This window comes from Equus asinus, chromosome 2 (genome assembly GCF_041296235.1).
Source record: "Equus asinus isolate D_3611 breed Donkey chromosome 2, EquAss-T2T_v2, whole genome shotgun sequence".
In the NCBI taxonomy this organism is placed as follows: Eukaryota; Metazoa; Chordata; class Mammalia; order Perissodactyla; family Equidae; genus Equus; species Equus asinus.
The window spans coordinates 19,372,532-19,393,964 of NC_091791.1; the positions used below are offsets into that span (position 1 = coordinate 19,372,532).

Sequence of the window (21,433 nt, forward strand, 5' to 3'; positions counted from 1 at the left end):
AAGTCTCATCTTTAGATCATCAGGCATTCCCTTGAGACGTTTTCAAGTCAGGAGCCTTTCTGAGTGTATGTAGTTGCTTTGAAAGCAGATTCCACTTTCTAATTCATGACTAAATGAAACGGAGGTGAGACTAATTCAAAAAGGTGAACCCAAAATCCAGGTGCATCTGACTTTGAACAAAGTGGCTACACAGATCTTCCCAGAGTGAGCCCAGGCAGGAGCCCACCTAACTCAGCTGCCATGTGATTGTGCCAACGAGGGTGGGGGTGGGGAAGACTGTGACAATCAGTATATTTCCCCCTCATTGTAGTCCTCTGTTCACAAAGTTAAATGAGAGCTGGCCACGTAGGACTATGTGTACACAGGACTGTACCCAGGAAAAGCACAATGTGCACTTAATTTATGGACAAACACTTCTTCCATTCACTTCTCATGCTTCCCTGCAAACAATCCTGGTGCTGGAAGCTGAGTAAATAGCGATTCTCTGTGCACACTAGACCAGTGGTTCTCAAACTTCAGCAGGCATCAGAATCACTTGGAAAGCTTGTGAAAACACAAAATTGCTGGGTCCCACCCTCAGAGTTTCGGATCAGTAGGTCTAGGGTGAGCCCTGAGAATTTGCATTTCTATCAAGTTCCCAGGTGATGTTGAGGATGCACAGTTTGAGAAGTTTGGTCTAGTGGGGTCCCTAGACGAGCAGCATCAGCACCACTTGGGAACTTGTTAAACTGCAAGTTTTCAGGACCCAGTTCAGACCTTCTGAATTGGAAACTGTGGGGATGAGTCCAGAATCTGTGTTTTAACAAGCCCCATCCCCCCACGCCACCCCCGCCCTGGCGGTTCTGATGCATGCTAAAGAAAAAGAACAATTAGGCTAGAGTGATCAGTAGACTACTAAAGATTATAGGATAGGGGCTGATCAGTAGACTACTAAAGATTATAGGATAGGGGCTGGTCCCGTGGTTGAGTGATTAAAGTTCTGCACACTCCACTTTGGTGGCCCATCTTCGCACTCCACTCATCAGCCATGCTGTGGAGGCATCCCACATACAAAAAAAAAATAGAGGGAGATTGGCATAGATGTTAGCTCAGAGCTCATCTTCCTCAAGTGAAAAGGGGGGAGGATTGACAATGGATGTTACTCAAGGCAAATCTTCCTCACCAAAAAAAAGAAAAGAAAAGATTAAGGGATGGTTACCTGTTGCTAGGTAATAGTATAGCTGGTTACGCATTAATAGGAAATAAACCCGTGTTCTCCAGGTGCAGACTCATGGTTTAATTTGTTGTCAAAGTTTTATATCATTTTACTGATTCTTTCATGGCATTTCTTAGAGGTGAAATTAGGAAAGCAGAAGATGCCGCAGTACTAATTCTTCAGACACTCAATACTGTTAAAACCATTGCTGTCCCGCGTCTCAAATTAAACTTCATTTGGGAAGTAAAACCCAACTGCCCACGGTACTTTTAAAATGTATATTCTTTCAGATTCTTTTCAGGAGTTAAAAATGCACACTTAAACACAAGCACATACATTTGCAGAAACAAATCCTATTTCACATACTGTTTTGTAACCTGTATTTTATTATTATTAACTAAAGGTCATACTTTGTTCAGATTTCCTTAGTTTTTAACCTAATGTCCTTTTCCTGACTCAGTATCCCATCCAGGATACCACATTACATTTCTGTAGGAAGTTTTCTCAGACTTTCCTTATTTTTTGTGATGTCGATACTTTTGAGGAGTGCTGGTTCGGTATTTTGTAGAATGTCCCTCATTTGGGATTGGTCTGATTTTTTTTTCCCCTCATGGTTAGACTAGGATTATGTCTGGGGGAGGAAGGCTACAGAACTAAGTTGTCGTATTCATCACATCATATCAAAGGTAGATATTGTCAACATGACTGTCACTGTCAGTGTTGACCCTGAGCACCTGGCTGAGGTTCGTCAGTTTCTCCACTGTCAAGTTCACTTCATTTCCGCCTTCCCACACTATCCTCTTAAGAAAGAAGTCACCAAGGGCTGGCTCAGTGGCATAGTGGTTAAGTTCCCGTGCTCTGCTTTGGCAGCCTGGAGTTCACAGGCCCGGATCCTGGGCACAGACCTACATACCACTCATCAAGCCATGCTGCAGTGGTCCCACAAACAAACTAGAGGAAGATTGGCACAGGTGTAAGCTCAGGGACAATCTTCCTCACTGAAAGAAAGGAAAGAAAGGAAGAAAAGAAGAAAGAAAGAAAGAGAGAGAGAGAGAGACAAGAAAGAAAGAAAGAGAGAGAGAGAAAGAAAGAAAGAAAGAGAGAGAGAAAGAAAGAGAGAGAGAGACAAGAAAGGAAGAAAGAAAGAAAGAGAGAGAGAGAAAGAGAGAGAGAAAGAAAGAGAGACAAGAAAGAAAGGAAGAAAGAAGGAAAGAGAGAGAGAGAAAGAAAAAAAGAAAGAGAGAGAGAGAGACAAGAAAGAAAGAAAGAGAGAAAGAAAGAAAAAGAAAGAAAGAAAGAAAAAGTCACTATGTGAAGCCCACACTTCAGGAGGGGGGAGTTGTGCTCCCCCGCCTTGAATGGGGAATATCTACAAAAATTATTTGGATTTTTTCCCTATGGGAGATTTGTCTGTTCTCTCCCATTTATTTATTTATTCAGTTATTTGTATTATACTTGTATTTATATTATATTATTACACATTTATATCCTATATTTATTATATTTATATATTTGTTATATTATATATTTATTTTATGCTTTGGATTATAATCTAATACGACTTTTTTTTTTTATCACATTGTTTCATCTTTGACCATTCCCTTTCATTTGGCTTCTGTGTACCTTTGACATGTACCTGTTGCTGTGTTTTGTTTTGTTTAGTATTTCCTTGCTCGCTGGTCATGTAAGATACTTCAGCCTCATCTTGTATTTTCCCTGCCCCAGTACTAGAATCAGCCATTTCTCTAAGGAATCCTGGCTCCCGTTATTGGAGAATGGTATTAGAAACCAAGACCTGGATGCTGGGTGCCCTCTTTGCCCCTGGGCTGGCGTTGCTTCTAGGCCCTTTCAGTGGGCAGAGTGAGGAAATACATGTGTATAATAACCTGTATGCTTACATATGTCTATATCTATATCTACCCATCAATATCTGTAGTAAGCCAAACATGGTTTCATACTGACATCTCTGACATCATTACCAAATGGCTTCTTTATTCTAGTCTCTTCCCATCGCTTGTCTGTAACCTCCCTTTCCAACAGTGAGAATCCTGGCTCCCACCATCCACCATCATTTACTTATTTGTTCAATCCCAGTATATGGATATAACAGTTTCCGAGTTGTCAATCTGTACCCCGATGAGAAGCAATTTTACCAGCTAGAGTGTAGTGATTATGAATAGTTCCTTTTGTCTTCAGTCCTGTAGTCTCAAGTCATTTCAGAAGTCACTCAAGTCAGCACTTCCCCCCATCCCTTTCAGTGAGGTTATGTCATACATTTGTAAAACAGTTACATTCTTTTGTCACTGTCTGCATTCTATCTTTGGGTCGTCCAATCTCCCAACTGATATTTTTTAAAATACGCATTCCTTAAGGCTCTGTCTTCATGCTGTAAAGTTCTATGGGTTTTGGCAAATACATGGTGTCATGTATCCAGCACAACAGTATCATACAGAATAGTTTCATCACCCTAAAAAAAACCCAGGTTATTCATCTATTCAACCCTTTCTCCTGCCCAAACTTCTGGCAGCCTCTGATCTGTTTTCTGTCTCTATAATTTTGCCTTTTCTGGAATGTCATATGAACAGAATCATACAGTATTTAACCTTTTCAGACTGGTTTCTTTCTTTAAAAAATTATTCTATTGAGGTCACATTGGTTTATAACATTGTGCAAGTTTCAGGTGTACATCTTATATTTTGGCGTCTGTATAGACTGCGCTGTGTTCACCACCAAAAGACTAGTTTCGATCTGTCACCATATATACGTGCCCCTTTACCCCTCTTGCTGTCCCCCCACTCTGTTCCCCTCTGGTAATCACCAATCTGTCTCTGTATGTATGTGTTTGTTTGTTTATCTTCCACATATGAGTGAAATGATACTGTATTTGTCTTCCTCTGTCTGACTTATTTAGCTTAGCATAATACCCTCAAGGTCCATCCATGTTGTCACAAATGGCATGGTTTCTTCCTTTTTATGGCTGAGTAATATTCCATGTATATATACCACATTTTCTTTATCCATTCATCCATTGACGGGCACTTATGTAGCTTCCAAGGCTTGGCTATTGTGAATAATGCTACAATTAACATAGGGGTGCATATATCTTTTCAAATTAGTGTTTTCATGTTCTTTGGATAAATACCCAGTAGTGGAATAGATGGATCATATAGTACTTCTATTGTTAATTTTTTGAGCATTCTCCATACTGTTTTCCCCAGTGGCTGCACCAGTTTGCATTCCTACCAGCAGTATATGGGGTTCCCTTTTCTCCACATCCTCTCCAACGCTCATTATTTCTTGTTTTCTAATAATAACCATTCTGATGGATGTGAGGTGATATCTCATTGTAGTTTTGATTTGCATTTCCCTAATAATTAGTGATGTTGAACATCTTTTCATGTGCCAGTTGGCCATCTGTATAGCTTCTTTAGAAAAATATCTGTTCATATCTTCTGCCCATGTTTTGGTAGAGTTGTTTGGTTTTCTGTTGTTGTGTTGTATGAGTTCATTACATATTCTGGAAATTAACCCCTTATCGGATATATGATTTGCAAATATTTTCTCCAAATTGGTGGGTTGTTTTTTCATTTCATTGATGGTTTCCTTTGCCATGCAGAAGCTTTTTAGTTTGATGTACACCCACTTGTTTATTTTTTCTTTTGTTTCCTTTGCCTGAGGAGACATGGTATTCAAAAAGATACTGCTTGGGGTCTGGCCCCGTGGCCAAGTGGTTAAGTTTGTGCACTGCACTTGGGGGCCTGGGGTTTGGTGGTTTGGATCCTGGGCATGGACCTACACACCACACATCAAGCCATGCTATGGCAGCATTCCACACAGAAGAACTAGAATGACATACAACTAGGATATACAACTATGTACTGGGGCTTTGGGGAGGAAAAAAAGAGAAGAAGATAGGCAACAGATGTTAGCTCAGGGCCAATCTTCCGCACCAAAAAGCATACTAAAAAAAAGAAAAGATATGACTAAAACAGATGTCAACTAGTGTACTGCTTATATTTTCTTCTAAGAGTTTTATGGTTTCAGGTCTTACATTCAAGTATTTAATCCATTTTGATTAATTTTTGTGTATCGTGTGAGATAATGGTCACTTTCATTCTTTTCCATGTGGCTGTCCAGGTTTCCCAACATCATTTATTGAAGAGACTTTCCTTCCTCCATTGTATGTTCTTGGCTTCCTTGTTGAATATTAGCTGTCCATAGATGTGTGGTTTTATTTCTGGGCTCTCAATTCTGTTCCATTGGTCTGTGTGTTTGTTTTTGTGCCAGTACCATGCTGTTTTGGTTACTACAGCTTTGTAGTATAATTTGAATCCATGGAGTGTGATACTTCTAGCCTTGTTCTTTTTTCTCAGGATTGCTTTGGCTATTTGAGGTCTTTTGCTGTTCCATATAAATTTTAAGATTCTTTGTTCTATTTGCATGAAGAATGTCACTGAGATTCTGATTGGGGTTGTATTGAATCTGTAGATTGCTTTGGGTAATATGAACATTTTAACTGTGTTTATTCTTCCAATCCATGAGCACAGAATATCTTTCCATTTCTTTGTCTTCTTCAATTTCTTTCAATAGTGTCTTATAGCTTTCAGTGTATAAGTCTTCATATCCTTGGTTAAATTTATTCCTAGGTATTTTGTTCTGTTTGTTCTTATTGTAAATGGGATTGTATTCTTGATTTCTCTATCTGGTAGTTCATTTTGAGTGTATAGAAATGCAACTGATTTTTTTTTTAAAGATTGGCACCTGAGCTAACATCTGCTGCCAATCTTCTTTTTTTTCTTCTTCTCCCCAAAGTCCCCCAGTACATAGTTGCATATTCTAGTTGTAAGTGCTTCTGGTTGTGCTATGTGGGATGCCACCTCAGCATGGCTTGATGAGTGGTGCCATGTCTGCACCTAGGATCCAAACAGGTGAAACCCAGGGCTGTGGAAGTGGAGCACGCAAACTTTACCACTCAGCCACCGGGTTGGCCCCTGCAAGTGATTTTTGCATGTTGATTTTGTACCTTGCAACTTTACTGTATTTGTTAATTATTTCTTACAGCTTTTTGTGGATTCTTTAGGGTTTCCTATATACAGAATCATGTCATCTGCAAATAATGACAGTTTTACTTCTTCCTTTCCAATTTGGATCCCTTTTATTTCTTTTTCTTGCCTGATTCCACTGGCAAGGACTTCCAATACTATGTTGAAGAATGAGAATCCTTATCTTTTTCCCTTTCTTAGAGGAATAGCTTTCGGTTTTTCACCACTGAGTATGATGTTGGCTGTGGGTTTGTCGTATATGGCTTTTATTATGTCAAGGTACTTTCCTTCTATACTCATTTTACTGAGAGTTTTTATCATAAATGGGTGCTGGATCTTGTCAAATGCTTTCTCTGCATGTATTGAGATGATAGTGCGATTTTTATTCTTCATTTTGTTAATGTGGTGTATCACATTGTTTGATTTGTAGATGTTGAACCACTCCTGCATCCCTGGAATAAATCCCTCTTGATCACGGTGTATGATCCTTTTAATGTATTGTTGTATTTGATTTGCTAATATTTTGTTGAGGATTTTTGCCTCTATGTTCATCAGTGATATTGGTCTATAATTTTCCTTTTTTGTGTTGTCCTTTCCTGGCTTTGGTATCAGGGTAATGCTGGCCTCATAAAATGAGTTAGTAAGCATCCCATCCTCTTCAATTTTTTGGAAGAGTTTGAGAAGGATAGGTATTAAATCGTTTTTGAATGTTTGGTAGAATTCACCAGAGAAGTCATCTGGTCCTGGACTTTTGCTTTTTGGGAGGTTTTTGATTATTGTTTCAATGTCTTTACTTGTGATTGGCCTATTCAGAATTCTCTATTTCTTCTTGATTCAGTTTTGGGATGTTGTATGTTTCTAAGAATTTATCCATTTCCTCTAGGTTATCTGATTTGTTGATGAGTAGCTTTTTATAGTATTCTCTTATAATCCTTTGTATTTCTGTGGTAACTGCTGTAATTTCTCCTCTTTCATTTCTGATTTTATTTATTTGAGCCTTCTCTCTTTTTTTCTTAATGTGTCTAGCTAAGGGTTTGTCAATTTTGTTTATCTTTTCAAAGAACCAGCTCTTACTTTCATTGATTGTTTCTATGTTTTTTTAGTTGCCATTTCATTTATTTCTGCTCTGATTTTTTATTATTTCCTTTCCTCTACTGACTTTGGGCTTTGTTTGTTCTTATTTTTCTTGTTCTTTTAGGTATACTGTTAGATTGTTTATTTGAGATTTTTCTTGTTTCTTAAAGTAGGCCTGTATTGCTATATACTTCCTTCTTAGTACAGCTTTTGCTGCATCCCGTAAGTTTTGGTATATTGTATTTTCTTTTCATTTGTCTCCAGGTGTTTTTTGATTTCTCCTTGACTTCTTCATTGATCCAATAGTTGTTCAGTAGCATGTTGCTTAGTCTCCACATATTTGTGACTTTTCCAGCTTTCTTCTTGTTGGTTTCTAGTTTCATACCATTGTGGTCAGAAAAGATGCTTGATATGATTTCAATCTTCTTAAATTTATTGAGGCTTGTTTTGTTTCCCAACATATGGTCTATCTTTGAGAATGTCCCATGTGCATTTGGAAACAATGTGTATTCTGCTGCTTTGGGGTGGAATGTTCTAAATTTATCTAATAAGTCCACCTGGTCTAGAATTTCATTTAAGGTCACTGTTTCCTTGTTGACTTTCTGTCTGGATGATATATCTGTTGATGTAAGTGGGGTATTAAAGTCCCTTACTATTATTGTGTTGCTCTCAGTTTCTTCCTTTAGGTCTGTTAATAGTTGCTTTATATTCTTTGGTGTGCCTATGTTAGGTGCATGTATATAAATAACTGTTATGTCTTCTTGGTGAAATGCCTCTTTTGTCATAATATAATGTCCATGTGTGTGTCTGGCTATCTTTTTTGGCTTGAAGTCTATTTTGTCTGATATAAGTATGGCTACACCTGCTTTCTTTTGCTTGCCATTTGCTTGGTGTATCATCTTCCATCCCTTCACTCTGAACCTTTGTTCATCTTTAGAGCTGAGATGTGTTTCCTGGAGGCAGCACATTGTTGGGTTTTGTTTTTTAATCTATCCAACCACTCTGTCTTTTGATTAGTGAATTTAATCCACATACATTTAGAGTGAATATTGATATATGAGGGCTTAATACTTCCATTTCATCTTTTGCTTTCTGGTTGTTCTATATTTCCATTGTTTCTTTTCCTGTATTTCTGGCTGCCATTTCAGTTTGGTGGTTTTCTGTGATGTTTTTCTCAGTTTCCTGTTTATTTATGATTTGTGACTCTGCTCTGATTTTTTGTTTTCAGATTACCATGAGGTTTGTTTAGAAGATCTTGTAGTTGAGATAGTCCTTTTTCTGCTGATAGCATCTTATCTCCATTAGCCTATGCAGGTTCCATCCTTTTCCTTTTCCTCTTCTGTTTTTGTCATCACAAATTATCATTTTTTGTGTTGTGAGTTTGTTACCAAATTGAAGTGGTTATAGTTACTTTTGATGCTTTCTTTCCCTTTAATTTTTATGTTTTAACCAAGTGTTTACTAACCTATTCTGATATAGAGTTGCAATTTTCTGATTCCGTCTGTCTATTTGTCACCTTGCTCAAAGCTCTGTAAACATTTGCCTTTTTGTTTCAGGTAGGAGGGCTCCTTTCAACATTTCTTGTAAGGCAAGTCTAGTGGCAATGGGCTCCCTCAGCTTTTGTTTGTCTAGGACAGTCTTTATTTCTCCATCATATCTGAAGGATAACTTTGCTGGATAGAGTATTCTTGGCTGAGAGTTTTTGTCTTTTAGTATTTTGAATATATCATTCCACTTTCTCCTAGCCTAGAGTTTCCGCTTAGAAATCCACTGGTAGCCTGATTTGGGGTGGGGATGGGGTCCTTTGTAAGTTATTTTCTTTCTGGACACCCTTAATGTTACTTCTTTGTCATTGACTCTTGACAGTTTTAATATAATATGCCTTGGAGATGGTCATTTTGCATTGAGATAATTAGGAGTTATATTTGCTTCATATACATGTATATCCAGTTCCTTACCTAGATTTGGGAAGGTCTCAGCTATTATTTCTTTGATTAAGCTCTCCGCTCCTTTCTCCCTCTCTTCTCCTTCTGGAATACTCATTATCCTTATGTTGTTTTTCCTAATTGAGTCAGATATTTCTTGTAGAATTGCTTCTTTTATTTATTTATTTTTTTTGAGGAAGATTAGTCCTGAGCTAACATCTGCTGCTAATCCTCCTCTTTTTGCTGAGGAAGCTTGGCCCTGGGCTAACATCTGTGCCAATCTTCCTCTATTTTATGTGTAGGATGCCTGCCACAGCATGGCTTGATAAGCAGTGTGTAGGTCCATGCCCAGGATCTGAACTGGTGAACCCCAGGCCGCCGAAGTGGAGTGTGCAAACTTAACCACTATGCCACTGGGCCAGCCCCAGAATCTCTTCATTTTTTGAAAATCTTAGTTCTCTGTCCTCTCCCACCGGAATCATTTCTAGATTTGTATCTTTGAACTCACGAATTCTTTCTTTCACATGGCCTGCTCTATTTACAATGCTTTCTACTTTATTTTTCATCTCATTAATTGCATTCTTCATCTCCAGAATTTCTGTTTGGTGTTTTTTGTTTTTTGGAGTTTCCATCTCCTTGGTGAAGTACTCCTCCTGTTCATTAATTTTATTCCTGAGCTCATTGAACTGTCTTTCTGAGTTTCCTTATGGCCACTATTTTGAATTCTCTGTCAGTTAGATTGGAATCTTCTGTGACTTCAAGTTTGGTTTCTAGAGAGTTGCCATTTTCTTTCTGTTCTACCATGTTACTGTAGTTCTTCATGGTATCTGATGAGTTGATCCTCTGCCAGCACATTTGTGGTAATAACCACCTTTCTTATTTGGGTAAGGCTTTGATCACTTTGGTTTTGAGCTGCTTCTGGTCGTATTTGAGAGCTGCACTTTCCACCCTCCTCTACCTCTGCTAGAGGCATTGTCAGTGTCTTCCTTGTGCTGTTTGTACCTCTGAGGTTGCTGGTGCCCTGTTGCTTATGATGTCACTGCAGTCTCTGGTGTTACCACTAAGATCACCAGGCTGTGAGCACTTCTGCTACTTCTGTGGTCACCTAGGTCTTGTGTTCCTCCATTGGCTCTCTGCAGGCTCTCCATGGGCTCGGGTACTGTGCCGCATGCACTACCTGTGCTAATGTTCCTGGGTTGTCTGGGGGTGCTGGCAGCACTGCTGCAGGGGCACTAGGTTCACAGGTGTTTCTGTCACTGCTGGGGGCCCAGGGTCTTGTATGCAGCCCCCACTGCTGGTAGAGCTGGTGTTGAGCATGTCACCACTGGGGGCTTGTTCATGGGTCCTGCAGAGGTTTCCGAAGCCTCGGATTGCAGGTACCACCTGCCACTGCCAGGGGAGGGGCAGGGGTTAAGACGTAGGTGTTGTCATTGGTCCTGCAGCCTCTGGTTGCTGGCATGTGCCATTGTGCTTTTTGGAACCTCAGGTCAGAGCGTGCCACCCCAGCCAGGAGAATCCATGTTTTGGAGGCTGTCCCCACTGCTGGAAAGACCAGCACAACTTCCAGGGGCTAGCGAGGGGGCTGAGTGGCCAGGACCACTGTGTGTCCTAACACCTCAGGACATAATGCACCACCAGCCACTGCTGGGGGTGGCTGGCAGAGGCTAAGCCGTGAGTGCCATGTTTTCCCCTGAAAATGATGGGTCTTGCTTTTTAATCTATTTGCTGGTGTGAGGATCCATGTTTTAGAATGCTGCCACTGCAAAGTGCCGGTTCTGTTTGGGAGAGGGGCTACTGGGGGAGGTGGAGGGAGCTGCTCCCCTAGTTCCACTACCTCCCGGAGGTCCAGTCCACCCATGTTCAGATGTATAGAGGCATGGGTCTCTCAGGCGTTCTGGTGTGCTGTGCAGGGAGTCCTTTGTTGGTCAATGAATGTCCAACTTGTTGCAACTTAGAGGGGAGAGACAAAGGGAGCAACTCACTCTGCCATGATGCTGATGTCACTCAAGACTTGCTTCTTATACTTAGTAATACGTACTTGAGATTGATCCATGTTATTTCACCCAGGGTATTTTTGTACTCAACCATGTATACATTGTTCTCAAAATATTTCCTTTACAGAAGCAGAATGTTTAATGAATGTCATAAAAGCCAATGAGGACGTGAAAGAAAGTAGGGTTTACAAAGTTGGACACAGGCAGAACATGGTGGTAACATTCATTATTTGTTAAAGTAACTTTTATGTAACATATTAAATGGAATGCAAACTTTCATAAAGCACATTTTGGGGATTTCCAATACCAGATGCTATACACTCCTGAAATCGCATAGAAATATGCTTTACTTGAAGAAAAGTTCTATTAGAAAAAAACTTAATCTAAAAGTAGATGAATTAGGAAGTGCTTATAAGTTTTACGTTAGGGTTCTTCATTTTCCAGGAGGATTCAGAATATTTCTGTTAAAATATTCAAATTTCTCTGAAATTCTAATCTGTTTAATTTACTTAAAAACTCAATTTACAAATTTAAGAGCACATATGTTTAAAATGAAGTGTAGTAAATGGCATAAAGTTCAGAAATTTGGCCAGCTAAACTCAAAATGAATTTCAGAGATCATCAGCCAAATCAAAGAGCCCACAGCATCAGTTCCACTTTGACCTTCCCTGGCAGAGGAGAAGTGCATGCAGTAAAAAGATCGTGGTCATGGTGAGGGCGTGTTGGGATGTCTCCAGAGAAAAGGCCCACTTTCGCTTCCATCAAGAAATTTTACGTGAAGCCTGTCCCAAAGGGTGAGTTATATGTGTGACAGACATTTTCTCCTAATCATTTAACCACTGGTAGTTTAAAACTATATGGCTGTGATTGGTTCTGTGTGGCTCACTCCTCTCATTCATTTATTCCTCCATTCATTCATTTATTCATCATATACTCACTCAATGCCTACCATATTCAAAGCACTGTACTACATGCCTGTTGAAGTAGAGTGGTAAATTCTCCTTTTATTTCATAAATGATATAAAAATGGATCAGACATCAGTACTTCCATCATCTTCTTTTGTCTGTTCCAGATGTTGCTAAGCAATATATTCTGTGTTTTCCATATCAAAATAGTTTTAAATAGTATGTCTTGGATCAGTCATGACATTTTACTCAGAAAATATGGCCTCCAATGTTAAGGCAAGCCTATTTTCTATGTGAACCTCAGTCTCCTCATCTGAAAAATGAGGAATTTAAGAGATTTTTCTGAAGACCCTTCTAAAACAAGAGCCTGTATGATGGAGACGTGCCCCTGACATCCGTCAACTAGAAAGAAACCATCTGGTGTTGCCATCTGAAAAGAAAAAAATGACTGTTCTGAAATCTACATTTTTGATTGACCATGACAGTGGTGTAGAGATTGTTGGAGAGTGAGGGAAGGCCAGTGAAGGCCACTATTTGTTGAGTGCCCGCTGGGCGCCAGACACAGCCCTAGACACCTTGCACCCATTGTCTCCCTGAATCCTCAGAACAACACTGTAAGGTATGTATCATTATCCCCTTTTTCCTGATGAAGAAACTGAGGCTCAGAGGAATGAAAGGTGCAGCTCAAGATCAAGAGCTGGTAAAGGGCAGTCTCCATGCTGCCACATGGCCCCATTGCCCTTGTCATTTCACTGTTGTCCATTGGCAACAATTAAGTAGGAAACCTTAAGAGTGAGGCACGTTTTCTTGGAATGTATAGTTGAAAGTTGTACTCCACTGAGGCCGTAAAGTTCTTGGAAAATATGTTAATGTCTGGATTCTTTTAAAGCCATGTGAACATACTAGACAATATGATGAGCAAGCTGGAAGCATATGCCAATCACCTGGAGGAGGTGGTGGAAGAGAGGACCAATTAGCTGATGGCAGAGAAGAGGAAGGTGGATAAGCTTCTGTCCACAATGCTGCCCAGGTATCCCAAAGCACTGGGGCCTTGACAAAGGAACCCAGGAAGCAACAGCATCACTATCTAAGGAGGCCCCACATGGAGAGAATATTTCCTTTGTTCTTTTCCTAGGAGGACATCAGTTTCTTCTAAAATGGGTCAAGTATTTTGCGTGTAATTAGGCACACCCTATAAAGGGAGATAGAGGCAAAAGCCCTTGAATCCATAGGAATAGAGTGTAGGTCTTTTGCATGGAAGATGGTGGATTCAGCAATAAGAAAGGAACCACTAGATGGCGCTCTAGTTTCATGAGTCTGATGAATTGCTAACTTCCCAGTATTTCAGATTGTACGTCCAAAGCCTTTGCACGATACAATATATACCCATGACTTCAGATCCAAAACTTGCTTCATTTTTGCCTCTGCTTTCACCTTTGCATTCTCTAAGCACTTGGCAGAAGCATCGGCTGTTAAAATCCCGCACCTTTCTTGTGTGTCTCGACAAAGAAGCTGGGTTGGGGATTTGAACGTGTTAATGCAAGATTGTTTGATAGAAGCAAAATATTAATTTGTGCATTAGTGAATGCTTATATTTGCTTACACTTCTGCAGATCGAGTCTTTACAATCAAACTCTATAACCAATAGGAGACAACGAAGTGCCTTTAGGGAGAAAATCCTTTCTGTAAAGATGTTTCTGTGACCTGCCCGTCCCGCCTCCCCCAATTCATACCCACCAATTAAAATATCTCTTTAGAGAAAATGCAGGTGAAGAAATGGGTGTCAAAAGAATCCCTCTAGACAATGGATTTTGTCAACTGAAAACCCAACTCATTGAAGCAAAAGCATCTACAGGGTGACTTTGTAGGGGTCTACAGGAGAAAGATGAATAAGGTACTGTTCAAAAATGATCCTGTTCTCTGATTTCAGCTTCACTGGAGAACAGCTCAGAGCTGGAAGTTCCGTGGAACCAGAAAATTTTAAGTCCGTGACAATCTTTTTCTCTGACATTGTTGGATTCACAAAACTGTGTTCTCTCAGCTCCCCCTTGCAAGTTGTAAAGCTCCTTAATGACCTGTACAGTTTATTCGATCACATCATTAAAACTTATGATGTATATAAGGTGAGACACCTGGCTCCTGGGTTGTGAGGGAACATGAGTTCCTTGTCGGCTGTCTCCGGGCGTGAGTGAGGATGAACGCAGCCCTAGACGTCAGCCAGGAGGAAGGCTCTATTTCAGGCTGGCAGTCTATCTCGATTCATGACAGAAACTCAATATCTTATTCTTGTTTGTTTTCTTGGGAAAGAGCTTGATTAATCAAAGAAGTAGGTGCTTGTCAAGAATCATCAGTTGTTCCCTCTGTTTCCTTCCATTATTATATCTTGTGGTAAACACATTTCTAAAAGAGGCCTTGACCTTCCACTGGCTAATTCCGCCAGTTGCCTCCTGAACGTATTTCCTTCAGAGACAGAGAGGCTCCCATGTGCTCTCCTTGAAAGGCTGTCTTTGGATCTTGTGTGAGTCCCACTTCTGTTAATGTGATCCTTAGCAATTCAGGTGAAGACAGACTCCTGAGTTTAGACTATGGGACCCATGGCTAAAGGTGAGACAGCTGCCTGCCTGGTGCTACCCTGGGGTGTATGAACGTGGTCACCTAGTGTGCAAAACGATTTTGGAGGGAGAAGAGCAAGAACAAATAATTTGGCCTCGTTCAGGTGGTGGTGATGACGGCTGCTTTAGGTGTTTTCTGACTTTTCAGATGGGCCAGATGGTGACTCCTGGGACAGTACCCATGTTCACACACGCCTGGTAGGCAGCCTCAAGTGCACCAGCTCTGACCGTGATTGCAGGGCTCTCCCTACGGCCCTAGGGTCAGGGACATTTGGGGGACAGTGTGGTCATGTCCCTGAGTGACAGGTCCTCAGTGGTTATCCCTGAGGGTGAAAGAAAGGATGACATGGATATCTCAAAGAGCAGATCACACACACCCAACAAAACAGGACCGGCTCTGCTTGGGGGGACCTCCTCTGGGACTTCCTCTTAGTGCTATCTTCTCAGTTATGTTTTGCATGAGCTAATGCTAAAATCAGTTTGTATTTCTAAAAGATGTGCTCATGGTGAAGAGAGGTACCCTAGGAAGACTTAGACTCGTGTACTAGTTGAGTCTGTAATTTCAGGGTCACCAGGAGACAGGGGTATTCCGACTGCCTGGCTAAGGCCTGAAATTCCACCTTTATCGCAGTATCTTTGGATTCTGCTAGAATGCAAATGGATCTGGAAAGGACTATAACTTTAAGTTTACGCTTGTCGTTTATTCTCTGTTGTGAATGAAGGATCTGAAAGCTGATTTTATTAGGAGGATTGGGAGAGAAGAGGACAGATCAGGCAGATACATACATTTATATATATGTATAAATGTATATATTTTGTGTAAATATACATATGTATACAATGTATATAAGAGTCCTTGTGTGGGGTGAAGACATTTCAGGTTCCATAAGATGGATTCTACTTGATCCATGTGATCCTTTGCAATTTACCTCATCAGTACACTGCTGCCTATCTAACTGGTTTTGAACTTGGGTTGGGAAATATGGTCACACCACTGTCAGATTTCAGAGGAGGAAGCAGTGACAGTGGGGAGAAGGGCTCAGGGAAGGAAGGCTTTGTGGAAGAACCAGGACGAGAGCAGGAACTTGAGGAAAGGCTGGCACTTGGATGGAGTAGAGGTCAGGGAGTGTGACCCCTCAGTATATGAAGCCTCAAAGCAGGGGTCAGTAATGAGGGGCCTTGGTCTCTGAGCCTGCCTCCACTCCTGACCTTCCTCCTGGAGGACACAAGGCCACCTTGTTGCTTTATTTTCAGGTTGAAACCATTGGAGATGCATACATGGTGGCTAGTAGACTTCCCATCCACAATGGAACCCAACATGTGGGCGAGATTGCCACAATGTCCTTGCAGTTTCTCAGAGCCAACATTCACTTCCAGATTGGGCACATGCCTGAAGAGAAGCTCAAGCTTCGAATTGGCCTCCACACAGGTAGATAACACTGATGGCAGGTGGCCTTCTGGTCCAGGTGTGGCGGCAGGTAATTCTGAGCTCAAGTTCTAGGTCGGAGGATTTAGGAACCCTGAAATAGATGGTAACATCTCCAGGGGAAATAAAAGGTTGAATTGTCTTAGCATGTGTATTTCCAGTTAGCCCGATTGCTTGATAATAGACACACTAAGACTTCAAGGTGTTGAACCAAAAATAAGGAGGAGACCAAAAACCAGAGCAGTTATATCGGGCTGCTTTTCCTCCATGCCTCTGCGTCAAATGCCCTTTGATCTGTTCTGTTTTTGTCAAACTCATGGGCATGTGACCTGAGCAGAAGTGACCTGCACTTGGTTTAATTCTCTTCCATCACTGTCTTGAAATTCTTAATAACTTTTGAATGAGGGGTCCCTTATTTTCATTTTGCACTGGGCCCTGCAAATTATGTAGCTGGCCCTGCTCCTACCTATCCTCCAAGGCTTAACTAAAGTAAAACCTGACCCCTAATCAGAATTAATTACTCCCGTATTTGTGCCCCTGTGGTTTTGTTTACATCTCTAGTACATGAATAGCATTGTCATTAATTTCTGTCTTAGCTCAGTTGTTATAACAAAATACCATAGACTAGGTGGCTTAAACAATAGATATTTATTTTCTCGCAGTTCTGGAGGCTGGGAAGTCCAAGATCAGGATGCCAGCATGGACTGGTTCTGGTGAGGGCCCTCTTCCTGTACTGCAGAAGACTGCCTTCCAGTTGTGTCCTCACACGGTGGAGAAATTGAGAGAGCTCTGGTGTCTCTTCCTCTTCTTATAAGGACACTAATGCTGGCATAAGGGCCCCACCCTCATGAGCTCATCTGAACCTAATTACCTCCCAAAGGCCCCTCCTCCTAATACCATTATTTGAGGGTTGAGAGCTTGAACATATGAATTTGGGGGTGGGGTGGGGGGGACACACAAACATTCAGTCTGTAACGTTTAATTATGTTGTTTCCCACCAGAAGTCTGTGGGTTCCATAGGTTGCCTCATTAAACCCTAGGATCGATTACCAAGCTTTGCTCCAAGAAGGCACTCGACAAATGTTTGTTGAATTGCATTTGTTCACTTAATGTGCATCATGGGGTCTAGTCCTTGGGAAATGCAGACTGGGTATGCCCTTCTGTTCTTCCCTTTGTAGGCCCTGTGGTGGCTGGCGTGGTGGGAGTCACCATGCCTAGATACTGTCTGTTTGGAGACACTGTGAATGTGGCATCCGGAATGGAAAGTAGCAGTTTGCGTGGGTATCATTTATAGCACTTTGCAAACACAGTCTTGCTGTCCCTCCAGTCTGCTCTCTTTCACCAGAGAGTATTTTGAGAGGACTCATTTGCATTTTCTACAGTTTTCCGTTTGGAGAATAAGATCGTTATCCACTCGAGACAACACTGATCACAAGCTTTGTAGACAAGGTTTTGTACTGTTCTCTCTATGGAGCTGTGTAAACACACACGACTTACTCCTTCTAAGACTTTCCATTCTGAAGTCAGGTGCACATACAATAAGATCATTTAAATGAAGAGCAGGAGTTTGCAAACTTTTTCTGTCCAGGGCCAGACAATAAATATTTTAGGCTTTGCAGGCCATTGTCTCTGATACAACTACTTAACTGCAATTGTAGTGTGAAAGCAGCCATAGACAATATGTAACTGAATGTGTGTGGCCATGTTCCAATAAAACTTTATTTGCAAACACAGGTGGTGGGGTGGAATTGGCCCATGGGTGGTAATTTGCTCTTCCCTGATGTAGAGAATGGTTCTGGTGATGCAAAAGAAATCAATGGCCGAGAACTCCGGGGAACATCATACTATTTTGCTTTACAGTAATTTCTATTGCATTGACTATTGCGAGACACATGTATGCCATTTATCAGCTGAGACATTTATCAGCTGGAAAAAATAATTACTCAGTGATTTAAGTTTCAAAGAGTTTAGGTTAACATTCTCTCGAATATGTAAATTTCCCACAATATATAAAAACACATAAAAAAGTTTTCCCCCTCTGATTATGTCATTGTTTAACTTAATCCACCACATCTCAAACACAGATTTTAACCCCTCGTTTAGCTTGTAAATCAAGATTTTCAGGATAAATTTTGAAAGTGGAACTGCTTGTGTAGGCTCCAAACCTGACTCTGTTTGCAGTTCTGGTTACAAACAACATTTTCAGTGATACGTTCGGCTCTGGTATCATCCTAAGAAGCCTGAAGAGCCCACCTGATTTCCCTCCATGAGGAGTATCAACTTGGATATGGAGTCAGTTCTGCCTTCTGATTCTAAAGTGAGTATATTAAAGCTTGAGCAGCACCCAGGAGTGTCTGAGTGATGCTTGGATGGTTGGGGGTCCCAGCCCAAGGGTCCCAGACTTCAGAGAGGTTGTCTGTGATTTGCTTAATGAGAGACTTTGAGCAGTGCAACATTCCCCTCCACGGCAGCCCCTGTCCCGCTGACACCTGTGTGAGAGTCATGATCAAGGCGATAACTAGGCAATGACTGGTTCATGGCAGCTCTCCGGATTCACGTCTCTCAGAGCACTGCAGGTGCCCTGCTGGCGCTGGGAGGGTATGATCTGCAGAAGAGAGGCACCACTCCAGTCAAGGTAAGACCTGGCAAACTGTACCCCACCTGCCCCATTGGGGTCTCTGATGGAGGTGTTGAGGAACTTGACAAGATGAACGAATCTCCACGCTGTGGTGTGTGGAGACCTCTAAGGTCCATTGGGAGGTGCTCGTGTTTCTAGGTCTTCTTCCTTCAGACAGGACTGTACGGTTCCCTCAAAGAGTCAGACATGGAATCTATGACAGAAAACACCTTGTCTCCCACCTAGACCAACCCTTTATGGGATGCCTCCTTTCTCTTTGCCACTAATGGTCTCCCGGCCTCCCCTTGAATACCCCAGTCTCGTCTCCCACACGAAGTAACAGCTAATACAAGCCCAGGAATCATGAAGCTCACAGGGGAGACAGAAGCCCACTGGTTTGGGGGTACTAGGACCTCATCTCTATACATTTAAATATTTCTCCCCTTTCCTTCTGCCTTCTCCATCCTGGTCTTCAGTCTGTTACTGAAACTTACCATGATCTTCTTTCCGATAAACACTGCCCTTTTGGGGCTGGGGGGGGGGGTGCTCCTCTTGAGATATTCTCAACAACATCTTGGAGATTTTCACAGTAGGAGTGGTGGGTGGTTACTAAGATATTGGGTGTTTGGGTGGGAGTGGGGTCCAGGGAGAGAAGTGAAAGGTGAGGGGGTGGCATCAACTCCTCATTTGCTGAGCCTGCTCCTGGCTTGCTGTATTTGATCAACTGACTTCAGGAAAGAGGAAGAATTTTCTAGAAGGCAGCAGTATAGCCCTAGCTTTGAATCCTGTCCCCCTATTTACTAGCTGTCTGATTTGGGGGCTTGGTTTTATCATCTGTAAAATGGGAATGGTGATAATACTGCCCTCAAAGGGTGGATGCGAGGATTAAATGTGAACGTGCATGTGAGGGGCTTCACCTGGTGCCCCACTCATAGTAAGAGCCAATAGGCTTCATTACTATCTTTTAAAGATTTTCTTTGCAACAAACTTTAGCTCCCACTGGTCCTCACCCCTAGGCCATTGCTGACTGTCCATCGAGGCTCATCACCAAAGCCCAAGGGAGTCATCAAGATTTCATCCACAATGAGGCCTTTTCCTCACTGAGGCAGCTCCTGCCTAGCTGCGGGTCTGGCTACAAACAGCGTTTTCAGTAAGCAGCACGGGAGACTGAGTCGTCTGCTCAGAGGCCACATCTCACAGGCAGCCTCTCCTCTGAGTCACCATCGCTCTCCTTTCCCTCCCACAGGGGAAAGGAGAACAAACAACTTTCTGGTTGAAAGGCAAAGCAGGCTTCACTATTCCACTCCCTGAATTTACTGAGAAAGAAGCTAAATTCCCAGAGATCTTCTGAGGTGAGTGTCTTTTCTGAAGATGTCTGTGGGGTCTCAGGAAAGTCTGTGAGGTGCGTTAAATATACCATGTAGGGGATGTACTTCCAGGGTGTTGAGTCAATCTCCCAGTAGGGGGAGCCATCTAGCTGGCCTCCTCTTCCCACTCTGAGTTCTGTGGCCCAAAGCACACTTGGAGCTGGAAGAGCTGGATGTGGTGAACTCGTTTCCTGGGGGGCCAGGGCTGGGCTGTTGCTCCCAGACCTGCCAGTAAGCCTGCCTTGGCTGCCAGATATTTCCAGCCTATTAGCTTGCGATTTGCAGCGAACCCAATTCATTCTGGGCGAGGGGAAAGCAGGAGAACAAAGCCTGGGCCGACAGGCTCCACCCACCCCACCTTCCTGTGCAAGGCGGCTGCTCCCTAACCTTTAGTGCTTATTTCCTTATCAGCTAAAGAGCCTGCAAGGAGATAGGAATGCATATGAGAAGGCACCTCCAGAATGTGTTCAGGAGATGAAGCTTTAAGGTTTGATTGAGCAAGCACTGAAAGCCAACCCGACCCGGGGGGTTCCAAGCAGACAGGACCCCTGCAGTCTAGTTACCAGAAGGCCTGGTCCCTGGTTCTAACTTCCTTTGAGCACTGCAGCTTCCAAATGGATGATGTCCTGTTCTCAATTTATTGTATATATTTTTTCCTATCCACTGAGCACAGGGTGCAGTCAAAGCTTGAATTTTAAATAGAATTTTTCATTCAGTTACGAAGTACTTTTTTTTTAAATGTCCAGCAAAGATGAGCTCTATCCATTCTGCTATGAATATTTCCCTCTTTACACAAATAGGATCCCATGTTGTTTAATAGATTTACTGAACCGCTAATGCATTTACAATACTTCTTGCTTTATCTCTTGCGGCTCCTCGCATCCAGATTGTCTTCCGTGTGGTTGCTTCTGAATATGGCAGAGTGATTTAAATGATATATCGTGTCTGAGACCTTTTCCTGTTGAATTTCCTATGACTGAAGAAGTGGAAACCAATGAGAATGTTTTCTTTTTCGCTTGACCTGTGAGCTGCCTTTGTGGAGATATTGTTGAGCTCTGAATAGGGAAATAAACTACGTTTTGGTGGGTTGAGAGCCTTTAATACCAAATTTTACAGAAGGTTTGGTGGAGTTCTTGCCTTTCTTCAGGAGGCGGGACTCTAAATAGGAGCCAAGGGAAGTGCTTTGCAGTCTCATCTCCACCAAGCTCCTAAGTGCTTCTGTCGGCTGGACTTTTCTTCTGCCCAGGGTGGGGGACTAAACTCTAGGATTTTCAC

The 21,433-nt window shown here is 41.9% G+C and overlaps 1 protein-coding gene across 1 annotated transcript in view; it reads left to right on the plus strand.

Annotated features, from left to right (window-relative positions):
- Positions 1–21,433, plus strand: part of LOC106837558 (guanylate cyclase 2G-like) — a 126,821-nt gene that overhangs the window by 29,430 nt on the left and 75,958 nt on the right. The window contains 8 exon segments of the mRNA XM_070519210.1: positions 11,844–11,913; positions 11,915–12,024; positions 13,026–13,166; positions 14,067–14,259; positions 16,003–16,177; positions 17,353–17,451; positions 18,718–18,809; positions 20,038–20,143. Coding sequence (XP_070375311.1) covers positions 11,844–11,913; positions 11,915–12,024; positions 13,026–13,166; positions 14,067–14,259; positions 16,003–16,177; positions 17,353–17,451; positions 18,718–18,809; positions 20,038–20,142 — 985 coding nt within the window. The 3' untranslated portion in view covers position 20,143.